Here is a 16004-nt window from a genome sequence, read left to right as displayed (position 1 = left end):
AGAAAGGGGAGACTGCATTTATTGGGCACCTATAATTTGCCAGGTGCTTAACAGATGTGACCTCGTTTAATCCTCGTGGCAGGTAGGAACTATTATCCACTACTTTACAGCTGGGGAAAATGAATCTCCAAGAAGTGAAATGCTGCCTACCCTTAAGTCACTGAGGGTGGGCGTGGTGATCAGAGCTCAAGTCCAGGTTCAAGGTCAAGGCCTGTGCCCTTGACCACTAGTCCACATTGCCCTTGTCACTGGCCAGGGTCACTGCTTGGCCTTCTGTGGCCTCTTTGTCTGGGAACTGCTGTGTCCACAGCCCCTCCTACCCACGGGATCCTGGCCTGTCTCATCAGAGCTGACCAGATCCTAAATGATCTCATAGGGTGAGGGGGTGAAAAGGAGAAATGCTTATTCAAGGACGGGAAATATTTGGTCCCCGTGTCATCGCTCCCTCCTCCTCGCAGACATTACTGATTGATTCCTGCACTGTGTCTTCATGTGCTTTCAGCAGTCCGTGGGTATGGGCCTGGGAAGCTAAACATGTTTGCCATTTCCTGGCTTATGTCTTGTCTCAAAAGTGTAGTAGAAATAATAATAGTCATAATTAACATTTACTCAGGTGCCAGCCACTTTTCTTGGATTATGTCACCAAATCCTCTCAATAGCTCTGAGATCATACTGGGGACCCTAGCTGAAGGCCACTCAGCCGCAGGCAGGTGGGCCAGGCTGGAACACGGTCTGAGGGATCCAGCACTGGTGGTTTGGCTAGAGGCCCCAGGAGCGCAAGGCTGCATAGCTGCAAGGATGGTGGCCTCAGAGGCAGTCCATGGGGACGCTAGAGTCAGAGACATGCAGAGAAGGGCTCATGTGGCCCAAGAGGAGGAGAGGACCACCTCAGCTCCTGCCCACCGCACTTCTCGCGTGGGTCTCAGAGCCGCTCTCATACCTCCTCACCACCTGCTCTGGCTCTGAGCTGGCCTGCCAGCTTCTGCTCTTTGCAACACACCAGTTCTGGCTACAACACACCAGTTCTGGCTACAACACACCAGTTCTGGCTACAACACACCAGTTCTGGCTACAACACACCAGTTCTGGCTACAACACACCAGTTCTGGCTACAATGTTCTTGTCAAATAACTTGTCCCTCCCCAGCATAAGGCAGGCTAGTTGAGGATTCTGTGTGAAGAGCAGTCCTGGAAGGGCCAGAATGACTTCACAGTAGCTTCCCTTTCACAAGCCCATGGCCTGAAGGCCAAGGACACTGGGTTTCCCAAACACTGAGGTTTTTAAGCAACCGTGTGCCATTCAGACAAGTGTCTTCCTTTACTCAATGGCCACTGCCATGGCCCCATAAAAGCCAGATTTAGAGGCATTTGGAGAAGGCAGCCTGACTGGTAACCCTGCACATAGCGGCCCGGTGCAGTGAGTGGCTCATGCCTGTAATCCCAGAACTTTGGGAGACCAAGGCAGGTGGATTGCTTGAGTCCAGGAGTTTGAGACCGGCCTGGGCAATATGGCAAAACCCTGTCTCTACAAAAAATACAAAATAAACTAGCTGGTTGTGGTGATGCACACCTGTGGTCCCAGTTACCTGGGAGGCTGAGGTAGGATTGCTTGAGCCTTGGAGGCAGAGGTTGTAGTGAGCCGAGACTGCGCCACTGCACTCCAGCCCAGGCAACACAGCAACCTGCCTCAAAAACCAAAAAATCCCCCACCCAAACCCTGCACATACATCTAGGCAGACTAAGGGCCCAGCGCAGCCAAGGAGCAGAAGCCTTTGGCAGCAGAGTGAACGCTTTCAGCTTCCTCTGCAGGCTTCTCTGGGGTCAAGGAGGCAGGGAACATCTTCAGAGAGGTTTCTCTGTCATTGCTGGTGGGCTCCAGCAGGCTGGCTCTCTCGGTGGAAGGTCTATAATCTGACAGACCCTATCCCAGTATGCCCAAGCCTTTGAGTCTCCCTACAGCTCAGAAAACACTTGGACTGTCGCGGTAAGAAAAGCATGACGGAACTGCAACTGCTGGTCCCCCCGGGTGGAGGAGCTGCAGCCCCCCGGTGCCTAATGGAAGCTCAGGAATAGCTGGGGCGTGGGCGCACAGGGAGCCTGCACACCAGGGGCTGAGTGAAGCCCAACGGAGGCTCCTCGGGATGTCCTGTTAACATCAGCCAAAGCGTCCTGCAAGGAGTTTCAAAAACAAACTCCAGAAGGGATGTCAATGCGATCCCTGGAACAAAATAATGACAGTTATCACAGCCATGAGTCATCGACGACTCATAGATGGCACAGACTGGGGCTTTTCAGCCCATTTGTCTGTGGTTCACAGCAAGACTGCATGGTGGGTGCTGCTATCCCCGCTTCATGGAAGAGGAAACTGCAGCTCTGCGGGGCCAGGAAACTTTCCGCTGGTCTTCCAGCAAGTGGGCGGCAGAGCTGGGGTTTGCACCCAGCGGCAGGATGCTCTGAAACTCTTGCTCTCCCTAATGCCCTCGAAAGATCTGCACTCAGCTGGGGCTCTGGAGCACATGCTCTCAACAAGCGTAGCTGTTCGGATGACTGCCGTGAAGCAAAGGATGCCATTCTGACCCCACACTCCAGAGGCTGCTGAGAACGATGAATGCCACCTAGGCTGCTGTGCAGTTTTTTTGTTTTGTTTTGCTTTGTTTTGTTTTTTTGAGACAGAGTCTCCTTCTCTCACCCAGGCTGGAGTGCAGTGGTGTGATCTCGGCTCACTGCAGCCTTTGCCTCCTGGGTTCAAGCAATTCTCCTGCCTCAGCCTCCTGAGTAGCTGGGACTACAAGTGTGCGCCACCATACCCAGGTAATTTTTGTATTTTTAGTAGAGACAGGGTTTCACCACGTTGGCCAGGATGGTCTGGAACTCCTGACCTCAGGGGATCTGCCCACCTCGGCCTCCCAAAGTGTTTGGATTACAGGCGTGAGCCACCGTGCCTGGCCATGCAGCTTCTTCTGAATCACAGTCCAAGTGATTGTGTGTGCAGTGTGGGGGCACAGTGAGGTGCCCGGGGTCCACATGGGCCTGGAAACACCTGGGCTGGATCCTTCTGGCTGAAAGGCGCTTTGCTTCTGTTCTGTGCCACTTGGACGATTCCTCAGAGGTGGCAGTGTGGACAAGGGAATGGGACTTTCCTCTGATCCTGCCTAAGTGCAACAGAGAACTGCTCTCCATCCAGCATCTCCTCCCGCTGCTGGGATCATCCACAGCAGCAGGAGCCACTCTAGAAGCTGAAGCCAAGCCTGATCTCCAGGGTCATGGGCAGCCCTGTTTTCTTAAAAATGAAAGGTGAGGAAATGTAGGAAGAAGACTAACGGATGCATATTTGGTGCCAGGCACTGCGCTGGGTGCATTTTATATGTAACTGCATTTAATCCTCACGCACCCTGGAGGGGACATCAAGATTCCTGTGTTCCAGATAAGGAACACACACGGAAGGCTGTCGTCCACGTGGGGCAGGAAGCGGATGGTTGGGGTTTGCACAGGTCTCTGGGATTCCACAGCCCACGCTCTGCTTCTTGGAAAACAGCACTGAAGGAACCACTTCCACAGTTCTCCAGCCACCCTGGTCAATTTGATAAGTTTCTAGGAGATAAGCCTGAGGCCTAAGCTTGGCGAGAACTCCGTTGTCCAGACCCTATGGCTTTCAGCAGTGCCGTGTCTGCTAAGCAGGCTCTGCTGCTGTCAGAACACAGGGGAGGCCAGCGCTTCTCAAACTCTGTTCCAGCTAATTATTCTTAGGCACTTGCAAGTTCTGTCAGCATATTGCAATTATATTTCCATTTAAATAATTTTAAAAACCCACTTATTTTTCCTGGTTAGACACCCCTTCTCTTTGTAGTGATAACTTACACGTCAAGGCCAGAATGTCACAGAATGAAGCTTTAGTTTTAGGTGGGTGTGCCTCACACTGCAGGCTGGCACTGTGTGTTCTGGGGAGGCAGGTGGTTACAGTGCTTTTTCTTCTAGTTGCATGAATGCTCCTTGTGAGGATGCCTGCGTGCATGAATTCCTCTTGTGTGTTGAGACATCTGACTTCCAGAGGCCACAAGCCTCTCCAGGGTTCTTTCCTGACTGGATCCTAACAAGCCAAGTTTGTGCTCTGATCCTCAGGGGCTTCCCAGGCCAGGGGAGCAGCGAGAAGCCACTGGGACATCAGAGCTGCCGAGGGTCAGGGCAGAAGCACCGAGGTGGGGCAAACACCTGGCCGGTCTGACCTGGGCTCCCGGTGCAGGGATTTTTGCCGAGGAAACCTGGCTGGGGAGAAGGGCTGTGTGTCCTGTGAGGAGAGAGCAAGTGCAATCCTCACTAAGGGAACAATGCCCGGCACACCGAGAAGCAGCTGTAAAATTTCACTCCAGACACTTATCTGGGTTTGTATAACATACATTTATCACTTTTGAAAGTTACTACTAGCTGGGTGTGGTGGCTCATGCCTGTAATCCTACCACTTTAGGAGGCCGAGGTGGGCGGATCACTTGATCCCATGAGTTCGAAACTGGCCTGGGTGACATGGCAAAACCCCATCTAAAAAAAAAAAAAAAGTGTATTACTGTGTAAAACATGGACTGCAAAGATACACACCCAACCCACAGTGAGAGCTGCCTCTGGGAAGTGGGTGGTGGGTGAGAGGGACAGGCCCACAGAGGGTGCTCATCTGAAATGTGTTACTTCTTGAAACACAATTGGAAGCAAACAGGACAGACTGTCAGCAACGCTGAACTCTGGCTGGGGAGGCAAGGCCATGTGCTCTGTGCCCCTCCACATCTTAGCTCCATTGTGGGGGCCTACATGCTCCCTAAGCCCAGACACCAAGTGTGAACGGTCCAGGCACGCGGCGGAATGAAATGCAGAACGTGGCCATCGTATGCTGAAGTATAAATTTAATAAAGCGTCTGATCACATCTCAATCCATAAGTTAGCTACAAAAACAAAAAATCCTACAACTTTTTAGAGCCATCAAGAGCCATCAAGGTGTCAGTGAACACCAGTTACAAAAGGAGATTCAGTGTTTCAGATAGTGCAATATTTCTAGCTGCTGAAAAGAATTAAATGAAATTACAAACTACCCCTCCTTGTCAAAAATCCACATGAAGTTGATATTGGTGCTTATAAATCACTCTCTCCCAGTCCCTCAGTGGCTCCAACCTTCAGGTAATAAAAATCAGGATGGGATCCATCTTCCCTGTGCAGGCTGACAGTCTGGGGTCCCCGCATGTATGCACAAACCTGCCCAGCGTGTGCGCACACGTTCAGAAGAAATCCTCAAAGGAACGGAGTGTTTGAAGAAAATGGCAAGTCCACAGAATCAGAGGTTACTAACACACCTTAAATAATATTAATACATTCCTGTCTTTAAATTCCTTGCCATGTTTCCATCAAAGTAGAGCACACACTGTTTTTCAGAAGCCCAGGGGCTCTGACCTGGGTGGGACACCAGGATGCAGCTGCAACTCTCTGAAGGACTGTGAAGACGAGTGGCCCTTGCTTTGCTGCCACCGTGACAGCTCTTGTTGGAAAATGTTTTGCAGCTTTGAGGAGAGCAGAGGAGGGACTGGGCCTTCCTGGCTTCAAATCTGGCATCAATCTTGGTGGTGCAGGTGCAGGAGCATGAGGTGGGAGAGGGTGGGTGGCTGTCAACATGGACCACAAACAGGGCCTCTGCCTCAGTTCCCTGGAGCTACAGTAAAGTTCTTAAAACAAAGGTAAATAATGAGGGCAGAGGAACACAATGGGTTGGAAGAGAAATGAAATTTAAAAAAAAAAAACACAAAAAACCCAGAGGGTGTGAGCCTTTGTCAGTGCAACGGGCTTCTGGATTCCCTGTGCTGAGGAAGGATGGGCAGCAAGACCCAATTTTCTTGGGATTTTGCAGCCTCTGGAGTGAAGCCACCGCCCAGACGGGATGGGTACCTTAGGTTCGTGTTTGTTCCTCATTAACCAGTGAGGCAAACAAGCAGGGTCAAAGGCAGCTGTCCTCCGCGGGATAAGCAGGCTATGCGTAACAGCCAGCACATTCTGGATACCCGGCTGCTGCTAAGGGCCAATGTTTTTCTTCTCCCTAACCAGGATGCCAATGTGAATGCATAGGATGGGAACAGGTCTGGCAACGCTCCCTGGCAGCTCAGCCCGCTGAGGACGCAGGAAGTGGGAGGGCCGTGCTGTGGAGTGCGTGGCTTCAAGGCAGGAATAGCGCCTTGGACTCTCGGTGCTCCATAGCGTCCCTAGCAGGCGCCTGCGCCTCCCTGGGCAGCAGATGTGCCTGGTTGTCCGGGAAGAGGTGCTGTGGACGGCATGGAGGCAGAAACTTTGTTGGGTGCATAGAGGCTTGGCGAGGCCTTACCTGAGTAAGAGATTTCAGAAACGGAGGGAGAGGATCTCACGCGCAGTAGGCTTTGTACACTCAGACCCATGCTGCGAAAACCACTCTAGACTCTTGGAATTCCTGGGACTTGTTCATACACAGCTCACTGAGAGGGCTAAGGAAAGACAGACTCCCAGAAGGCTCAAACTAGCTAAAAGAAGCCCCTCTGCCATCACCAGGAAGAATGGACCCGTGTCGGTGGAAATCTGGAGGTTTATTTTCTGCAGCCCCGTGCCTTGGGCATCACCTGGATATGCTGTGTAGTGCTGTTGTGGGCGTCTAAAGTTCTTGAGGCCACAAGGGAGTCTCATGGCTATAGAGAGGGTCTAGGGGCCAACGTCACCTGGCATGTTGGTCACATTCCCAGGGGCCACACTGCCTCTGGGAACTGAAGGTCCTTGGCAGCCCAGGAGCCCTGGAGGCAGGGCCAGGGCGGGAGCTAGGAGAGTTCGAAGCCCGTGTTCATGCTGATGGCGTAGCGCAGCTTCTCGCGGAGGACACTCTTCTTGCTGTAGTTGGGCAGCTTAAGCAGGTTGAAGCAGGTGGAGGAGGTGGGCAGGCGGCCGCCCGGCTCCCGCTTGCGGATAGTGAAGAAGCCCCGGAGGACGCTGCCCAGGGTGTCCCCGGTGTCCTGACGGCACACATCATGGCCTTAGATTGGGAAGGGCCTAGTTTGGGAGCCCAGGCAGATGCCAAAGCCGGGGAGCCCAGGGAGGGGGTCTGGCCAGTCCCTGGATGCTGGGCAGAGTGCAGGGCACTGCCCTGGCACCACTACCCGAGGTCAAGCCCCAGACTTAGGACGACTGGCTTACACAGAAGCAACCCCTGCTACCTGGGGCCTGCACAGAGAACTCCTGCATTAAGTAAGCTTTTGGAAATGGGGCCTTCCAGTTCACAGCTAATTATTGGTTAACCAATTGTCAAAGAGTAGAATGCTGTGAAAACTCTGTTAGGTGCCCAAACATTTCTGAATGCACTTCCTCTCCTCACCGGTGCTGTGGCCGGTGGCAGACCATGACTTGGGCCAACTTTCCCTTAAGCATGGAGGCCAAGGACTGTGTAGCTCCCTGTACAAGGTGGCATCAGGGGCTCAAACTGCATCATGAGAGGCAGCTTCACCCAGAGGCGGCCACTGGGTTTTTATGGGGAGTAGGACTCTCATTTGAGCACTCACAGTGGGCCAGGCTCGGGACACACAGAGCTTGGTAACCCTGAAGGCATTCCTTCTCCTTTGGCCGGTGAGGAAACGAAGCAGCGTGCCTAGACGTGCACAGTCTGCTGGGGTAGGAGTGGCATTCAAGCTTGAGCCTGTCCGCCTCCTGAGCCCACTCACCTTCTCCCATGCTGCCTCAGATCAGAAGCCCTGGTGAGGCCAGACGCCACTAAAAACAGCATGTACCCACCCCCACTCCAGGTACTCTTCCCTGAGGAAGGAAAGAGAAAGGGGCTGCCGAGAGAGGGCCGAGTCCGTGGGCAGTCTCTCTGGGGCTGGCTGGTTCCCCTGCCGTGAGAACTGTGGGGTCCTCCTCACTTGGCTCTGAGGGGTCCAGCTGCCTGCCTTGCTGAGATGTGGACTAGGTAAGGGCCCCACACAGTGGGAACAGCAGACAACCACCAAGAGGGAAGTCAAGGAACACTGCCCAAGGCCAGCTCTTCCCCACCCACCCCATGGGGGGTACCTGATCGTCTGACACCTCCACACAGCGGATGGAGAAGGGAGGCTTGAGGTAGGCGAATCCCAGGAGTGGGGGCCTGGAGCAGCTGGTCACAAACTGCAACACAAAGCAGGGTCAGCGGGGACGGGGCAGGCTCCTGCTCTTCCAGGACAGGCCCTTGCAGCTGTGCAGCACACATTTGCTCTGTTACCGTGCTGTAACTGCTGTCTAGCCAGCCGTATGGGGTGGCGGGGTGGATCTGGCCCAAAAACTGGCACACGCCGTACATCTCTCTCAAGGGTGCTGCTCTCGGGGACTAAGACACATGAAACCCATACCCAACAGATGCGACTGGCCACTTGTGAGAGCACGTGTGACTGCAGAGTAGGAAGAGCACAAATGCCCAGCCAGGGCACTGGTGAGGTGTTCCCAGGAGGCAGGTCTCCTGTGGGATTGTTAGAGGAACAGAGAAGCGGCTGACACCCTCCCACAGAGAGATTATGTGACGAGAGCATGGGAGACGGTGAGGGTGAGGTGGAGGCTGGTGGCACCCGCTGCGCGTGGCGTGAACAAAAGAAGCCAGGGAGATCCCCACTTGCTGGCCTTGCACTTGGCATCCTGTCGGCCCCTTAGTCATGCAAAGGAGACTGCACAGGTGCAGTCACCTGAGCCCTAGGCCTGCTGAGTTTCAGAGTGTTCTATGTGCTGGGGCCCAGGGGACCCTTTGCAAGAGACTAATAACCTCGCAGCACACTGACAAAAATGAGGCCCCAGAGCCAGCGAGGCTGCAGAGCAGGCTGAGGTGCTGGGAGCCCAAGTGGGGCCTGTGGGCAGCCAGCTACACTTCCCTGCTACCCCCTGAGAACTCCCAGCATTCTGCAAGTGGCAGCCCCTGCGTTATTCCCGTAAATGTGCTAGTCCATGCTTGGAGAGAGGCATCTGACCAGCCTGGAAATCTGTAAGTGATAAACTTGCACAGAAGTGTCCCAAGAAACCATTCACTTTAACTCAACTATAGCCAAGAATGTTCTCCCTTCTCTAGGGGATACAGGGGCTTGTCACTTACATCATCAAGCTGTCCTCCAAAACTCAGGGGCAAGTTGAGGGTTTGGGTCTTGTTATAAATGGTTGTGAGATTTCTGAGACCATCCAAAGACAGTTTATGTGTGTCAGGCATCAAAAGAAGTTTTAAAAAGAGTATTAACAAGATCTATTCCTATTCTAATATGTGTTATTTATAAAAAACCATAGCAGCATCAATGCAGGAAGCATTTTTGTGTTTCCACACTGTGCTGAGCACTCCCTGAATGCAACCTCATCCAATCACTCTACGGATGCTGTGTGTCGGGGCTGTGGTTAGTCCTGTTGTAAGAATGAGGGGACAGACACAGAAGTATCTGTACATCCCAATTTAGGCCGGCTCAGGTCTGCCCACTACAAATTCAGGTGGGTCAAAGGAGGGAGGGAAGCTTTCCCGCTCCTGGGAGAGGGGAGGAACGGAGGACACAGGAAACCCCTGGATGATCTGCTTGCTTTACATTTAACAGAAGCGTGGTCGTGGTCACATCCACTCCTGGGCAAGGGTTACATTTATTCTGCTTGGCTCTGGAGCCTGTCTGCAGCTGCACAAAAAGGCAGGCACATGGTAAGGAACTGTAGGTTTGGTGACAGGTTATCCGAAGACACAAACACACCTGTTTTGTGGGGTGGCACCTGCACAGTGATGAGACACTGGGTTCCTCTCTGTAGGAGGGGCCAGGGTGAGCCGTTTTATAGCTCGGCAGAAACTGCTTGGCCCATGAGGCCCTTCTGGGAAAACGGAACTGATTCTCCCAGAATCGACTTCTGGAATTCAGTCTGCCTGCCTGCCCCAAATCCCTGGGGACCTGTGGGGACGTGGGGCATCTGTGTTATCTGCTGGACTGAATGAGGGCCTCTTCAACAGGAATAAACTCTCCTTAGAATGACCACCCATGAGAGAGGAAACCAGCTGTCATTTTAATTGCCAGTGACACTGTCCAGGTTGCCTCAACAGATGAGGCCACATGAGATTGTTCAAGCCCAAACCTCCAAAAGAAAACATTTCAAGGCACTAAATTTACCCCCAGAACGTGGCAAGATGTTCACTGATATTCTGTCAAGGAGGAAGGCTGGTGGGGAAATGACAGGATCCTGTTTTTAGAGAAATATACACATATATAACCCATACACAGAGAAGTGTGTGCGCCATCCAGCATCCTAGAAAATACTTACATGCTGCTGATGTAACAAAACACAATGCAGTGGCATTAGGGGAATATTTTGAACATTTACAACTTTTACAGACACCATAACAGGGGAACCAGTTAACGTCAGCCACTTTATTTGCAAAAATACATCTTGATATCAGCCTAAGCAATTGGGTGTGTTTCATTGGGACACTGTGGGTGTATATGTGTGTCTTACGCTATTGAGAAAACGGGTATAGAGAGATAGTCTCCGGTGAGTAGGAGTGTAGAGAGTTGACAATTCTATACTAGGGGAACAGCAATTGTTTAAAATTTTGCTTATCTGTATTTTCCTAAGGTAAGGTTCCAAGCCGAGGGTCATTTACTTCTATAATGAAAGGAAATAAACAAAAAAGATGTTATCAAGGCCAGCATGGGCAAAGGGGAGGACAGAGTGCTGAGCACAACAGGTATGCCTACCTGTGCAGGGGGCCTGAGGCTCGGCCGTGCCCCTCAAGCCTCTCTCTGGTTACTGCTTGGCTTACCAGGAGGCCTGCCTGTGGGACAGGGTGTGCTAACCATCTGAGGTCCTCCTGATAATTTCATTTTCTCCAGTGTAAATTATTACATCAACTGGCCTGGCCTTCCAGGTTTATGAGAATACATGCATGCATGCATAGGCAATAAATAAAATACCTTCAGAAACATAGCTCTCTCATCCGGCGTGAAGTCGGAGGCCAGAATATCCCAGAGCCAGATGATGACTCTGTGACTTCCGTGGAAACCACCGTAGTAGACTGTGTGCTTCCTGAAACCAATACAGACCTGGGCTCAGCAACGTGCTAGGGTGGGCACTTACGGACAGGCAGGCAGGTCATGCAGACAGCTGGCACGGCCCACTCTGGCAGGCGTGGGGAACACTACTAACTTCTCTTAAAGCCAGAAGTTCATGCCTCAGTAACTCCATCTCCCTGGGAAGCTAAAAGGGTGGGGAATTTGAAAGCTGGCCCTGCTGTTCCTAAGCAGGGCCCAACCCCAGATCCTCTGACCCCGTCTCCTAGAGCTTCAGAGAATCCCCAGTCCTCAGGCCTGCTTCCACTTAATCTCTAGGTAAACAAAGGGTCAAGCTTTTAATCCAAAACAGTTCAGCCAGTCCAGGGAGGAGGAGGAGATCTGGAGACAGGCTCCTGAAATAGCCTTCTAAAAGGAACACAGTGAGGGAGCAGCTGGCTTTCTGGGAGGCCTAGGAATTTCACCCTCCCCCGACCCGCCTCTTACTTTAAATCTTCCAGATCAATCTCAGCATTGTCGCCAGAGATGAGACGCTGCAGTTCAGGAGCTGAGAACATTCGGATCCACTCGGGTTTGATAATGGAACGGAATCCGCTAATGAGGGCGGCTGTCTGGTTTTTTATTTGAGTGTGCATTCGAAAATGTGCCATCAGATGGATGTAGCTAATTCTGTTGCCAACAAGGAAGAGAAAACAATGACAATTAACAGGACGGGGCAGGCTGTCACCAATGGGCTGAAAGATGAGTCTAGTCTTTTCTGAACCATTTTACAAAAAACACAAATAGTACCAGAGTGTTTCATCAGAACAGTGACAATAGCGACAATGATGACAGCACTCATAAACTGCACACCATGCGCCATTGTGAACGCATCAAGCCTTCGAGGGCACTGCATCATTCGCTCTGCCCCAAAACCCACAGGTCACACCTCAAGTCCCCACTGTGTCGGGAATTACAAGGAGACATTCCCCAGGTAAGAAGAGGGCCCTTCTTAGAACAAAGGGTGCTTCTGGTACTTTCATTTAATCTCATTCTTCTGGACATAAATCAAGTAAGATACCATTCAGTCCTCTAATAAGTTTTAAAATAAAAAATTGTTTCATGTCAAAACTTTAATCGAAACCTTGCTAATCTGGACCAACAGTCTAATGCTACAGCAAGGCGAACCTGCAGATGCTTTAAACACACAGGGCCAGGAGTGGACTCAACTGGGAAGTCAGAGCAACTTACAATGGTTCCAAGCAGAGGGTCTCTGGGTCTGCTTTGGTGAACACAGTGCCCTCAACTACAACTGCATAGAGCACAGAATCCTCTCAACACGTTACATACATTCCAACAGGCTTGCTAGCATTGTTAATTTCTTTTTTCTTTTTATTTATTTTTTGAGACGGAGTCTCATTCCGTCGCCCAAGCGGAAGTGCAGTGGTGCCATCTCAGCTCACTGCAACCTCCGCCTCCCGGGTTCAAGCGATTCTCCTGCCTCAGCCTCCCAAGTAGCTGGGACTACAGGCACCCACCACCACACCCAGTTAATTTTTTTGTATTTCTAGTAGAGATGGGATTCACCATGTTGTACCTGGTCTCGAACCAGACTGGTCTCAAACTCCTGACCTTAGGTGATCTGCCCGCCTCAGCTTCCCAAAGTGCTGGGATTACAGGCATGAGCCAACATGCCTGGCCTTTTCTTTTTTTTTGAGATGGAGTTTCATTCTTGTCGCTCAGGCTGGAGTGCAATGGCACGATCTCGGCTCACTGCAACCTCTGCCTCCTGGGTTCAAGTGATTTTCCTGCCTCAGTCTCCTGAGCTGACATTACAGTGACCGCCACCATGCTCAGCTAATTTTTGTATTTTTGGTGGAGACAGAGTTTCACCACGTTGGCCAGGCTGGTCTCCAACTCCTGACCTCAGGTGTTCCACCTGCCTTGGCCTCCCAAAGTGCTGGGATTACAGGTGTGAGCCACTGCACCCAGCCTTGCATCACTGATTTCTTAGCAAAGAACTTGAGCTCCGCCCAGGTATAACTCTCACCAATTCCAAATTAGTATAGTCCAAATAAATGTTTTACAATGCTAAAGCTTTAGTGATCTTGAAAATATTCCTATTAAAAAAAATTTTCCAGCAGCAAACCTGTACATTAATACATTCAAATATGATTTTCCTATCATTGCTCCTCCTTCCAGGTATTCTGTGAAGCAGGCGACGAGTACTGCTCCACTTTACTGAGAAAGGGCGAGGAGAAGAAAGCGGGTGAGAAGGAAGGAAGGACAGAAGGAGGTAGGAGAGAAGAGAGGATGGGAAACATCTAACACTCATAAAGTGCAAGATCAAGTATCACCCCTAAAGAGGGAGAAACTGCCACTGCCAGGCCTTTTGAGTTAGTATGCAGAACTGAGTATCCTTGCCCTGCCCTGAGGCTTTATGCTATAAATCTGTGAAACAAGTTTCCACACAGGAGGTTTCCCGGCAGGACAGGACTCTCCCCTCCAGCACAGCCTGCCCCCACCTACCTCCTCTGGGCGCTCTACCGAGCAGCCAGCGTCTATGTGGGAAGAGTAAGTGACTGCCTACCGTCACCCCCAAGCTGCAACACCTGGCAACGCGTGGCCTCTCCAGGGGGTGGCAGGATCCTTGTGACGCGTCACCCATCTGAGGATGGTAACCATCACTGCTGTCATTTAAGCCCTCCTCTGAGCCTGACACCCAGGAAGGTATTTTATATACATTGCCCTACGAGCACCCCCCTAAAGGAATGGCTACAGGTTACGCGGCAGGCAGGGGCAGGACTCACCCTTGCTCTCTCTGGCCCTGGCTGGGCTCTCTCTACCCTCCCAACCTGCACTTTGTTCCTTCGAAGTTTTCAAACTAATGCCCTGTGGTCAAGGAGCAAGGTCAGTGTATTTCAATCATTATGAAAACAGGGTCTGTTCTCCTGACGCTTCTGACAGTCTAAATACAAAACTCCCAAGCTTGCAGACTGACCGAACCACCTGATCCGAGAGGAACACGACGCTTGGGAACACTGGACTGTGACGTGCATCTGATTCAAATGACTCACCAGGTGGGACTGAGCCCTCACTTGTCACTGAAGAGACTGATGCTCCAATTAACAGTTCAAAAGCTCACCTGAGCCTGGCGGCGGGAGACTGATAAATTGACAAAGGGGCCAATGTCTGCTTCTCATGCCAGGCTCTGCTGTTTAAATTAGGTGACAATAGCACCGGGTGGAGACCGTGCACTGAGAGTTTTTGCTTCTAGGGACCAAAAGGGATGACATTTATGATAGATTCTGCAGAGCCCTTTATCTGTGACGATAGTTGCTGGGCCTCAGAGTCTCTCCAATTCCCATGTCTAAGGACCTCCGTCTGCAGCATTTGAATTCACCACTGTCTTCTCAAGAACACTGTTTTATACAACTGCCACGTGCTATCATCCAAAACGATCTGCCCCTCTTTGCCAAGGAGTCTTTCCACCTCTGTGTTCTCTGGGTTCAGGACAGAGTGCTGAATGGCTCAGAATCCATCTGTCTGCATCTAGGGCTGTTTATTAAACTCCTAAGAACACTGTGGCCTGGGTGCCTCTGATCTTAGAAGTGCTACTGCAAAAAATAAATGGTCAATTCTTACTTTGCAAATCAATATATATATTTTTTTGAGACAGAGTCTCACTCTGTCGCCCAGGCTGGAGTGCACTAGTATGATCTTGGCTCACCGCAATCTCCACCTCCCAAGTTTAAGCAATTCTCCTGCCTCAACCTCCTGAGTTGCTGGGATTACAGGCACGCGCCACCACACCCAGCTAATTTCTGTATTTTTAGTAGAGACAGGGTTTCAACCATGTTGATCAGGCTGGTCTCGAACTCTTGACCTCGTAATCTGCCCGCGTCAGCCTACCAAAGTGCTGGGATTATAGGCGTGAGCCACTGCACCCAGCCGCAAACTGAATTTAATGTAATTCTGGCCTATGAACTGTAACTGGTAAATTCCATTATGATATTTATGGCCTCTTTCTACTTCAATCTATCTTAATAAATTCTCAACATAAGCCCAGAGAGCCAGAATGAAATCTTTTCAAGTGGTGACCTTAAAAATCTAATTGCTATACTCACTTATTTTCATTTGTAACAGGAATGGTCTTCCCTCCAGGAATCAGTTCATGGCAAACAAGCTGGGGGAGAAGATGAGAGTAATTACTAGGGAGGACTCTAATGGGGAAATAAAGCTTCCCGGAGATGAGAGGGCCTGGTGCAAACATCCATGATAATGATGGAATTAAGATGGCACATGCTTGGGAACCATCCTTTCTCATAAAAAGTCAAGGCTGAAATATCAACAAGCAGACCCTGCATGATCGATATGAAAGGTTTTTTTTCTCACCCGATCCTTGTTCAAACATTTGTATTAAGACTTCGGGATGTCATGGAGGGGAATGTGTTGGCATTTTGGAGCAGAGCAGGATGGTTAAACAAACACTGGTACATCCATACCCTGGAATACTGTGCAGGTACTAAACAATATGATGAAAATGTGCATTTACTAAAAAGGTGGAAAAAGGCCACTGATGTAACAACATGCGCAGAACGGCATCATTTCTGGAACGGGAAAGACTCCGGAAAGAGTCTCAAAGGACGCAGGTAACACACTACCACGGGCAGGCTGTGGGCACTGGCACTACAGGCAGCTTGCATTTTCATCTTTTGCTCATATTAGAGCTAAATTTTTTTGTTAGAAGTTTCATTATCTTTAACGTTGGGAGAGAAAATCATGTTAGGAGGAAGCCTCAACATCTGATTATAGATTTATTTTAAACTCTAAAATCAACTGCTTCTTTCAACTTCAGGAACACTTCTGTGCATCACCTAAAAATCAAAGGACATATCATTTGAAGCCAATCTTAACAGCAATTCTGTGAAGATTCTAGAACCCTACAGATCCAGAAAGGAACAAGTGATCCCAGTCCCACTGCTGTCAGCATCTCGGTGGC

The 16004-nt window shown here is 50.6% G+C and overlaps 1 protein-coding gene across 4 annotated transcripts in view; it reads right to left on the bottom strand.

Moving 5' to 3' along the window:
* Positions 1-4871: 4871 nt before the first annotated feature.
* The window catches only part of UBE3B (ubiquitin protein ligase E3B), a 58385-nt gene continuing 47252 nt past the window's right edge, over positions 4872-16004 (bottom strand). For all 4 annotated transcript variants that reach the window (XM_008004622.3, XM_008004625.3, XM_008004626.3 and 1 more), the window contains 5 exons: positions 15130-15188; positions 11510-11692; positions 10928-11039; positions 8049-8141; positions 4872-7000 (listed from right to left, as the gene is read on the bottom strand). In XM_008004622.3, coding sequence (XP_008002813.2) covers positions 6809-7000; positions 8049-8141; positions 10928-11039; positions 11510-11692; positions 15130-15188 — 639 coding nt within the window. In that variant the 3' untranslated portion in view covers positions 4872-6808. The remainder of the gene's footprint in view (positions 7001-8048; positions 8142-10927; positions 11040-11509; positions 11693-15129; positions 15189-16004) is intronic.

Source organism: Chlorocebus sabaeus, chromosome 11 (genome assembly GCF_047675955.1).
Source record: "Chlorocebus sabaeus isolate Y175 chromosome 11, mChlSab1.0.hap1, whole genome shotgun sequence".
Lineage (NCBI taxonomy): Eukaryota > Metazoa > Chordata > Mammalia > Primates > Cercopithecidae > Chlorocebus > Chlorocebus sabaeus.
This window is presented reverse-complemented; position numbering and strand designations above follow the sequence as displayed.